The 10,884-nt window shown below is 45.9% G+C and overlaps 3 protein-coding genes across 4 annotated transcripts; 1 reads left to right on the forward strand and 2 right to left on the reverse strand.

Annotated features, from left to right (window-relative positions):
• Window positions 1–3,502: 3,502 nt before the first annotated feature.
• LOC105508819 (histone H2B type 2-E) lies at window positions 3,503–6,046 on the reverse strand. 2 transcript variants are annotated; one of them, XM_011937751.1, is made up of 2 exons: window positions 5,371–6,046; window positions 3,503–5,309 (listed from the first exon to the last, which is right to left on the reverse strand). In XM_011937751.1, exons 1-2 carry the CDS (start codon window positions 5,685–5,687, stop codon window positions 5,258–5,260), a joined length of 369 nt encoding a protein of 122 aa, XP_011793141.1. In that variant the 5' UTR covers window positions 5,688–6,046; the 3' UTR covers window positions 3,503–5,257. The 2 variants fall into 2 exon arrangements, with proteins under 2 accessions (XP_011793141.1, XP_011793140.1); XM_011937750.1 differs by having other exon boundaries at window positions 3,503–6,046.
• On the forward strand, window positions 5,974–6,422 carry LOC105508818 (histone H2A type 2-C). The gene has a single exon (XM_011937749.1). It carries the CDS (start codon window positions 6,022–6,024, stop codon window positions 6,409–6,411), a length of 390 nt encoding a protein of 129 aa, XP_011793139.1. The 5' UTR covers window positions 5,974–6,021; the 3' UTR covers window positions 6,412–6,422.
• A 100-nt stretch (window positions 6,423–6,522) lies between these two features.
• On the reverse strand, window positions 6,523–7,259 carry LOC105508820 (histone H2A type 2-B). Its single transcript, XM_011937752.1, has one exon. It carries the CDS (start codon window positions 6,962–6,964, stop codon window positions 6,572–6,574), a length of 393 nt encoding a protein of 130 aa, XP_011793142.1. The 5' UTR covers window positions 6,965–7,259; the 3' UTR covers window positions 6,523–6,571.
• Between the last annotated feature and the right edge of the window lie 3,625 nt (window positions 7,260–10,884).

The following is a 10,884-nucleotide window of genomic DNA, read 5'->3' on the forward strand; positions in this document are numbered from 1 at the left end:
CATGGTGAAACCCCGTCTCTACTACAAATACAAAAAATTGGCCAGGCGTGGAAGCACACATCTGTAATCCCAGTTACATGGGAAGCTGAGGCAGGAAAATCACTTGAACCTGGGAGGTGGAGGTTGCAGTGAGCTGAGATCGTGCCATGGCACTCCAGCGTGGGCAACAAGAGTAAGACTCCATCTCAAAAAAAAAAAAACAAGTAGCCACTATTATTAGTTTTGTTATGTGAAATCCCAGAAAAGTGTTTTACTTATATCAGTGCATACATATCAATACACACATGTCCATTTTTATTTCCACCAAAAAGGATCCTAACACGTTATTGCCACATGCTAGTAGATACGTAAGTAGTTTCCAGATATTTACTATTAAAAATAATAATTTTCCCCTGGGATTTGAAAAGTGAGAGGATCACTTGAGGCCAGGAGTTTAAGACCAGCCTTGGTACCATAGCATCTCTACAAAAAAACTTAAAAATTAACTCAACGTGGTGATGCCTCCCTGTAGTTCTAGCTACTGGGAAGGCTGAGGTGGGAGGATCACTTGAGCCAAGGAGTTTGAGGTTCCAGGGAGCTATGATCTGGCCATTGTACTCCAGCCTAGGTGACAGACCAAGACCTTATCTCTAAAAAATAATAATATTCCTCTTTACTGAAGTATTCCAGCTAATATGTGAAAGAAGAGTGACAAAATATCATTATTTTGCAATTGATAATGAATTAATTGATCTAAGCATTGAGAATCAATCACTGCTGTTACACAAAAAAAGAAGCAGCTAGACATTACATGTCTCCTTATAGAAAAGAAATAGTACCACCTATGAAGTAGTCATGTCATGGGGTAAAAAAGTAAACCTAAATCTAATCAAGCCTCTAAGTACCAATTTACAGAAAATAGAGGACGGAGGATCATGATAACCTACATCCTGGAGACAACTCTCTAAAGAGCACATATTGGGTTCCACTGATCCACCCATCATTCCATGGAAGCACAGTTGTAAAGAAAGGCAAACTATAAGGAGAAGGCCACCTGCAGCACACAGAGGCAGGTGACCATGGCAGTTGTTGTCAACCTGGTTGGCCTGACAAAGCCATTTCCACTTTAAGGGAAGCCCTGTTGCAGGGAACAAACACACACTTTTGAGGGTCAGGGTACCATCTGCTCCAGAGAGTGCCTCATGGGCATAAACCATGTGGCCTCTGAGACTTTAACTCTTCTGGTTTTAGTACCACACAGCTCCTTTCTGTTCCCATAGTCAGGTCAGCCTAGGAGCTCATTGGGTTCTTTAAAGTCAATTTACACATTCTAGCCTAGTCCTGCAAGATCTGGCTCTGTCTACCCGTGTAACCTCTTGATGCTGCTCTGTCCTCCTTGCCCTGTAACCACCACCTGTACTAGACTTCCTGCAGTTCTTCCTATCTACCTAAGCATGATCTTTTCCACTCTCTCCAGGCCTTTGCCCATGCCATCCACTGCCTGGTACACCCTTCCTATCCTTGTCAAGTGTCATCCTAAAGGTCCTTTCCTCAGGGAGGCCTTCCCTACACCCACCAACGTGAAGTTAGGACTCCCTCCATTACACTCTCTGTATCTATACCTCTACAGTTGTAATACTTGTCACACTTTCTCATAGTCACGGGATTAATATGTCTTCTCTTCTAGTCACTGGAGGTCCAGGAAGGCAGAAGCCACTCCTGTTCAATTTTCTGTCCTCACTACCTAGCAGATTACCTGCCATCTTCACAGATACTCAATAAATTCTTGAATGAAAGAACAAATGATATCACACCTAACAATGCTTAGGAGTCAGAGAGAAGAAAATGGTCCTAGAATGCTGTTCTTACAGAATTTAATAATGTTCATAGATAATTAATATTTATAAAATTAGTAGATACAGATTTTCAATCACACATATTAAATGAATTATTAAACCTAGTCCCCTCGGTTACATGGACAGTCTCTCACTTAAGGGTCCATTTCTGAAACCCAAACAGAGCTGCCCTTCAGGCCTACTACAGAATTATTGATAAGCAATATTACGAGCTATGACAGTGTCCTTCTGGTCCTTTTTTTTTTTTTTTTTTAGATAGTGTTTTCCTCTGTCACCCAGGCTGGAGCGCAGTGGCAGCAGCCTCCACCTCCCAGGTTCAAGGGATTCTCCTGCCTCAGCTTCCTGAGTAGCTGGGACTATAGGCGCCCACCACCATGCCAATTTTTGTATTTTTAGTAGAGATGGGGTTTCACCATGTTAGCCAGGCTGGTCTTGAACTCCTGACCTCAAATGATCCACCCACCTGGGATTACAGGTGTGAGCCACTGCGTGCGGCCAACAGAACCTATCTTAACAAGTGGCTGTAGGCTGGGCAGGGTGGCTCACGCTTGTAATCCCAGCACTTTGGGAGGCCGAGGCGGGCGGATCACGAGGTCAGGAGATCGAGACCATCCTGCTAAGTAAGTGTAAAGTAAACTCTTAGCTTACTGCTAAGTAAGTTTAAGGTAAACAGTTAAGTGCTCAGTAAGGGGAAGCAATCATTATTTTAACAATTATTGTTATTAACCCCAACATAAGCAAATGTTTAAAGATGTCTGAGCGGGAGAAATGATCAAAGAGGTTCTTGAGGACTAATCTCACCAATTACTTCTCCTCCAGAGTTAAAATATCAAATCTATCACCTCTTCCCCCTTCCTCACTCTGTAACATCCTTCCCAGTGAACATCATCCCCAGGAGGAGCCCAAAACCAGCAACTAAGGCTCTCATGTCAGTGAAAGGATTCCAGCTGGTGAGCCCCACCACTGTGGGGACAAACTCAATTGAGTTGAGCTATGGCCTCTGGGATGGAGGCTCACAGCCGCCTAATTCTACCCTCAATGTACTCAGCCACCACTACCCAGGATTTACAACCAGGGTGCACTCTGAAGAGAATAAAACCAGTGATATTTTTTTTCAATTCTAAAGCATAGATATTTCCCCCTAAAACACAGGGAAGGGTCCAGGTTTTCAGAATGACCCTGTTTCTCAAGTCCCTTAACTGCTAACCTAGGAGCTTATCCTCTGGAGAGTTTCTGAAGAAAGGCTTCTCTTTGCCTCAGTTTCCTTATCTGTAAAATGGGTGATAATAACAGTACTACTTCCTGAGGTCCTGGTGAGAATTAGATGTGTCAGTATGTATAAAGGGCCTAGAACACTACCCGGCACATAGTAAGTGCTCTGTAGGTGTTAGCTTAACTTAATTATGAACTTTAGTTCTTCCATCTTATTTGTACTGCTTTCTATTTGTGATCATATATTTTTCAATTACTAAGCATTAACAGTGGCCTTGTAAGAGACTATTTCAGCCCTAGTGCACCTTTGGGGCAGCAGTTTGGCTGGTGGCTTATAAATAGTCATCCCCCAGATCAGAGGCACCCATGCTTTTCTATAGACCCCGTGTAAGTTGTATCTGTTAATTTCATTCATTGAGAAATATATACTGTAGATAAAAGAATCCAGCAAAGCCTTTAAATTAATTGGTAACTTTATTAATAACAATAGCATCTACACACATTTGAAAACACACATGTAGGAGACAGTTAAGATATATTCAGTCTGTGATAACGTCTAGAGCTCATTTGGATTCATCAGACCACTGCTATCAACTCCAAAAACCCTTCGCCAAAAACAGAGTTGAATCACTCATCAAACCATCAGTGTCTTCCTCGGCGGAATCAAGGGTTGGACAGAAAGAGTAAATATTCTGTACCTCCACAAAATAAAACTAAAATGCAATTGTCCTGCATCTGAGAATACAAGGGTGGACAGTATGAGCTGCATGACTGTGAACCAATGAGGCTTCCCTTGGCCTCATTTGTAAAAAGGAGATTAACCCTGTAGTCCTGCCTATCTTGCATGGCCTCCCGAAAAGCAAATGAGGTGGTGACTGTCAGTTAAAAGCTCCTCTCCTTTAAGAGGGGAACACCAAGAGGGGAGAGTAAGAAAAGAAGGAAAAGGCTCTTTCCAGTGACCAATACACTGAATTTGATGAAAATCCAAAAGAGGTTATGCTAAACTGGGAAGCATAAGGGTGGATCTACCATTGCCACCTCCTCTTTGATGCAAAAAAAATCTTAACACAGCCCCCTCCCAGCTGTTGCACTGAGGTGACTAAGGATACATTTGAGGAAGTAGCTCCAAAAACATTTCCATTTTCACCGTGCCTTCACATACATCTAATGGAAATGAACAGCACCCATCATCCATCCACGAAAGCGATTAAGAAAAGGATGGGATGGAAAAACTAACCCAACAATATTACACCAATACGTAGTATTTAAGTAAGTGTCCATAATGTGCCAGGCTGAAGATGCACGGGAAAACCACACCAGCCGGTCTGTCAAGGGCTTGAGAATACCATAAACAAGAAAACAGACGAACCAATTTCAGACAGCTGCTAGAAGGAAGATAAAATGAGACAGGCAAGTATGAGTGGCGCGAATTCCTTAGTAGATGACGTAGGTCTCTGAGAGGTGACTTTTGAGCCCGTATCTACACGGTAAGTGCCTCGCAGTGACCTGGGGCCGTAGCCTTACCATTTAAAGCAGAGACAATTAAATGCGAAAATTATCAACAAAACGAGAAATAGGAATTTCAAAGTCTCAAAGTGAACGACGGAAACTGAAATCTACAAATTGGAAAGAGGCGCAGAATTTGAATATTCATGTCGCCCAATCAGGAAAAGGCTGGGACTCGGCTGCGCGGGCTTCGTCCAAACTACACAGAACGGCTGGTATCCACAGGAGACCCCATCGCAGGGCAGAACTGGTGACCGGACACAAAAGGTGCTGCCAAGCGTCAGTCATACAGAGCTGTCACGCAGTGTTTGCGGAACCTGGGCTGAATTGTGTCCTGGAGTTCTCTTAAATAACAGCCGAACTCAGCCACTTCGTTTTAGAATGAAACAGACCCAAGAAGCCACCAGGGCGCCAGTGTGGGGCGGGAGTGTGGGCGGGTAAAGAGGCGGATTCCCAACATCCTAATTGAGAACCGACTCCTCCGAAAGCTAAGCAGCACAATGAGTGAAGACACGCTGTAGATTCAAAAGCAAATCCAATCATGCACCAGGGACCTCAAGTTCCAAATGGTTAAAAAGCTACGTGTGCCACTTCCCATGACCTTTACACTAAAATAACTTATTTTATGAGAAGAAACTAAGGGAGTAAGTGAACAAGCTCTTTTCTAGTGATTAGGTGGGTGGCTCTGAAAAGAGCCTTTGGAGTCAAGCAGCCGGCGACTCGAGCGAGCGAGCGCCAGGTCCCGGCAGGGACTCACTTGGAGCTGGTGTACTTGGTGACAGCCTTGGTGCCCTCGGACACGGCGTGCTTGGCCAGCTCGCCGGGCAGCAGCAGGCGCACGGCCGTCTGGATCTCGCGGGACGTGATGGTGGAGCGCTTGTTGTAGTGCGCCAGGCGGGACGCCTCTCCCGCGATGCGCTCGAAAATGTCGTTGACGAAGGAGTTCATGATGCCCATGGCCTTGGACGAGATGCCGGTGTCGGGGTGGACCTGCTTCAGCACCTTGTACACGTAGATGGAGTAGCTCTCCTTGCGGCTGCGCTTGCGCTTCTTGCCGTCTTTCTTCTGGGCTTTGGTGACGGCTTTCTTGGAGCCCTTTTTAGGAGCCGGAGCGGATTTTGCCGGTTCAGGCATGGTAAGAAACAGTACAAACGCGGTTTAGCCAAGAAAAGAAGTAAGAGAATGGGCGGGCCTGATTCTTTTATAACCACCTTATGCAAATTAGGGCTCCGAAAGTCATCCATTTCCATTGGTCTGTGTGCGGACCTTGCGTTTTCAGCAATGCGTACGCAACAACACCGACTCTTGACTTGATTGGCCGGTTCTGAAGCCATATTAGGACCAATCAAAAACTCGTTCTAGACCCCACCCCTAGGAAAGCTTATAAAGGCTTTCCTCTTGGTTCTCTTTCAAGCTTATTTTGTGGCGAGGTTCTGGCCATTTCCTGTGTCTAACCTTGATTTCAGTCATGTCTGGTCGTGGCAAACAAGGAGGCAAGGCTCGCGCCAAGGCCAAGTCGCGCTCGTCCCGCGCTGGCCTCCAGTTCCCGGTAGGGCGAGTGCACCGTTTGCTACGCAAAGGCAACTACGCGGAGCGGGTGGGGGCTGGCGCGCCTGTCTACATGGCGGCGGTCCTCGAGTACCTGACCGCCGAGATCCTGGAGCTGGCGGGCAACGCGGCTCGGGACAACAAGAAGACGCGCATCATCCCTCGTCACCTCCAGCTGGCCATCCGCAACGACGAGGAACTGAACAAGCTGCTGGGCAAAGTCACCATCGCCCAGGGCGGCGTTTTGCCTAACATCCAGGCCGTTCTGTTACCAAAGAAAACCGAAAGCCACAAAGCCAAAAGCAAATAAATGCAGACAAACAAACCAAAGACCAAAGGCTCTTTTTAGAGCCACCCAAGTTTTCAAAAAAAGAGCTAATGCGCCATTTCGTGATCAGCCCTTCATTTGACACTTTGGTGGCTCTTAAAAGAGCCTTTGGGGTGAATGAGTATGGTGTCAAGCCTCTTAATTACTTGTTCTTGCCAGGCTTGTGACTCTCCGTTTTCTTGGGCAACAGGACAGCCTGGATATTGGGCAAGACGCCGCCCTGGGCAATGGTGACACCCCCGAGTAACTTGTTGAGCTCTTCGTCATTCCTCACGGCTAGTTGCAGATGGCGAGGGATGATGCGCGTCTTCTTGTTGTCCCGAGCAGCGTTGCCCGCTAGCTCCAGAATTTCCGCGGTCAGGTACTCGAGGACCGCCGCCAGGTACACCGGGGCGCCTGCCCCCACCCGCTCCGCGTAGTTGCCCTTGCGCAGCAAGCGGTGCACTCGCCCCACCGGGAACTGGAGGCCAGCGCGGGACGAGCGCGACTTGGCCTTAGCGCGGGCCTTGCCTCCCTGCTTTCCGCGTCCTGACATTACGGCTAAAATTGCAGTTACAGCTTCTTTTACAAGGAGAAGAATGTGGAAAGAATAACCAATTTGATGTAATTTATAAGAGCTACCGGGAGGGGTGAAGGGAAGTCGTTTGATTGGCTAAAAGCGGAGCCGTATCCAACAGCCAATAGAAAAGCAGAAAGCTGCCTCTTGGTTTGCATCCTGGCTTGAAAGGAAATGACGGATTTCGTCAGTATCTACCAATCGCTGAGAGCCACATTAAAGCCCCTTATTTGCATGCCACGATCTTTAAAGAGAGTAGGCTTTCAAACAAAATGCTGGTTCTGTCTTGCACTATGGGTTTTTGCTTTGCTTTGTTTAGTTTACAGCCGGTAAATCCCAACACGGACCCTAAGAAACTGCAGAAGACATCCGTAGACTGAGAGTTACTCTCACGCAAGAGTAGGGGATTCTGAAGCCGCTGATCCCCTTGGGCTCTAAACTACCAAGTCCCGCCCCGCCCTTTCTGTCTCGTCACAGCCAAATTCCCTTTAAAAATACAAGTACTACTAAGGCTGCCTCCTTTCTCGCCCCTCAACTTAAGTCGCCCGCAGCGACTCTGCCCCACCCCACCCGCCTGCACTCCTTGGAATTCAGTTTGACCAAGGCTAGATTTGTCATCCTCTTGACCTCCAGGAGGCGGCCTTGAAACTTACTCCCTTGGCTTTCAAAATGTCGCCCTCCGTTTTTCTTCTTACCTCGCCGACTTTTCTTATCCTGCTTCCCCATGCCATCTCTAAATCTGCGAGTCCAGCTGGATTCTGCTTCTCTATCTCCAATTCTTCACTTATCCCGAAGAGTCTTACCCATTTATATGCTTTCAACTAACATCCAAATTTGTTTCAGAAGCTCAGACCCTTGTGCCTAACTGCTTGCTGAATACTTCAACCTACTACTTGTCCCAACGAGCACCTCAAACTCAAACTCAACCTCAGCCTATTCGAACGCGAACTCATGCAAACAACCTCCCCTCTTTACCCTCTTCCTGAAATGCGCCAAGCATACTTACAGATAACTAAGCCGAAATCTACTCTACTCTTCCCTTCGTCTCAGCATGCCCAGTCAGTTGCTTCCTTAACATCCCTTCAAACTTTTTCTCCATGCTCCCTTGTCCACCTCATCACCATCCCTTAGATTTCAGCAACAGCCGGGAAAGGGTAACTTTGCCGTCAGGCATTAATTGCTGGTGTGACTCCAGTGGCCTTAGAAATCTTTCCTGAAAGCTCTTCTTTTTTTCTTTTATCCCATATAACAGATGAACCTGAAAGCTCTTGTGTTTCTTCCTCCTCAACGTCCCATCTCTGGGAGTTCTACATGTCCTACACCATTCTCACCCTTTCCTTAGTATTCCTTAAGGTCAGGTAGAATGCTAGAGAGAAAAAATAGACTTGTGAGTTTTTTTGTTTTTTTGAGGCGGAGTTTCGCTCTGTCGCCCAGGCTGGAGCACTTCTGAGCTCACTGCAACCTCCACCACCACCTCCTCTACCCCGCCCCCACCCACCCGGGTTCAAGCGATCCTCCCATCTCAGCCTCCCGAGTAGCTGGGATGACACGTCCACCACCATGCCCGGCTAATTTTTGTATTTTTAGTAGAGATGGGGTTTCATCTCTACTAATGTTAACCAGGCTAATCTCTAACTCCTGATCTCAAATCTCGAATGTTGGCCAGGCTGATCTCGAACTCCTGACCTCAAATGATCTGCCTGCCTCAACCTCCCAAAGTTCTGGGATTACAGGTGTGAGCCATTGCACCTGGCCAGAAAATACTTAAATCTTATTCTTTGACACCTTTTCTGATATTTTCTCCTTTATTCTCACCAGTTTATTCAACTGGCATTTATTGGATGTGTGCTGTTGGCCAATGGGTGTATAGATAATTGAAAGTAGTACAAACAAGTCTGTGATGAAATGCCTCCAGAAAATGGAGGAAATATGGTGAACTCTGAGAGTTGAATTAGTTAAAATCAGCTACGTATAGAGATTACTCCTGGTAAGAATGCTGGTATAGATTTTGTAAACACCAAAGTTCAGACAGAGATGACGAGAGTGTAACCTAAGATCCTTCTAATCCAATTCATTGTATCATTTGAGAAGATGAATGTTAACAGAAAGGTGCGGTCTACATAGAGTCCAAACAGGTGGCAATTGTAGTAGGAATATGTTATGTTTTCACCAACAGTAAAATATATCTGACAGAGGCAAAGTTTGGCCTACTAGAAAAGGGTCCTTGGTTATGAAAGCATCAGACTTTTCTCACAGCCTGGGTGAAATATTTCTGAAGACTATCCAAGTTCCTTCATTCAGATTCTGTGCTCAATTAACAACTTTCTGATTGTTCTATTCCAAGATAAAAACATAAGACTGAAGGAGGGGGAGCCAGTTATAGAAAGATGTTCATCATAGAATTCAATGAATTTGCATTTTGGACTAATCATAAATTTCGTGTGTACTTTGTTAGCATGGGTCCCTCCCCAAGAAGCCAGTCAGTCCTGGAAGTTCTAATAGTGTCAACTTTTCAGACCTAAAGGGCTGAGAACAAAACCCAGATGATAGGGGACCCTACCACAATCCTGGCACCCCATAAGGCCCTGCTTGAGGGGCATGCTGACCTTCCTTTCTTTCTCTGACCTCCTCTTTTTTTTTTTTTCCCGGACAGAGTCTCACTCTGTCACCCAGGCTGGAGTACAGTGGCAGAATCTCAGCTCACTGCAACCTCTGCTTCTTGGGTTTAAGTGATTCTCATGCCTCAGCTGACAAATAGCTGAGATTACAGGCATGCACCACCACATCCAGCTAATTTTTGTATTTTCAGTAGAAACAGGGTTTTGCCATGTTGTCCAGGCTGCTCTCGAACTCCCAAAGTGCTGGGATTACAGGTGTGAGCCACTGCACCTGGACTTGACCTCTGATTTCTTTTTTACTTCTATCACAGTGCTCTGTGCCATAAGAAGGGTGAAAGAAAAAAAAAGATAATGTTGAAACCCTACTATGATAAACCCTACAGTAGCAACTGCCTACAAAGTAGATAAAATTATGTGTTTCACAAATAAACTGAAGCTCACAGGGATTAAAACAATTGCTGGGCTGGGTGCGGTGGCTCACGCCTGTAATCCCAGCACTTTGGGAGACCAAGGCAGATGGCTTTTACCCAGGAGTTTGAGACTAGCCTGGGCAACATGGCAAAACCCCATCTCTACAAAAAATACAAAAATTAACTGAGTGTGGTGGGGCACACACCTGTGACTTGTGGTCTCAGCTACTTGGGAGGCTGAGGGTGGAGGATTACTTGAGCCCAGAAGGCAGAGGTTGCAGTGAGCCGAAACAGCGCCTCTGCATTCCAGCCTGGGCGACACAGCAAGACTCTATCTCAAAAAAAAAAAAAAAAAAATTGCTGAAGGTCACACAGCCACATGATTAGAGTCTAGGTCTGCCTGACTCAAAGAACATGCTCCTCATGATGTCATTCACACTCTCACTAACTAGATGTTGGGCTTAATGAAGTCATTTCATTTATCCAGCCATTGTTTCTTCCTCTGTACAAAAAAAGTAAGAAAAAATTATTAGAGGAGAACTTCCCTACTCCCACACAAATATCCTTGCTGTGCCCACATCTCTTTGTTCGTATCCTGGTGACAGCACTCACCATTCGGTACCGTGCTTGTTTTTTTTTTTTTTTTTTTTTTTTTTTTGAGACGGAGTTTTGCTCTGTCGCCTAGACTGGAGTGCAATGGCACGATCTCCGCCCACTGCAACCTCTGCCTCCCAGGTTCAAGAGATTCTCCTGCCTCAGTCTCCCAAGTAGCTGGGATTACAGGAATGTGCCACCATACCTGGCTAATTTTTGTATTTTTAGTAGAAGTGGGATTTCACTGAATTTGCAAACTGCAAGGTCCTAACCAAAG

The sequence above is a fragment of the Colobus angolensis genome, unplaced genomic scaffold (genome assembly GCF_000951035.1).
Source record: "Colobus angolensis palliatus isolate OR3802 unplaced genomic scaffold, Cang.pa_1.0 Scaffold169, whole genome shotgun sequence".
NCBI lineage: Eukaryota > Metazoa > Chordata > Mammalia > Primates > Cercopithecidae > Colobus > Colobus angolensis.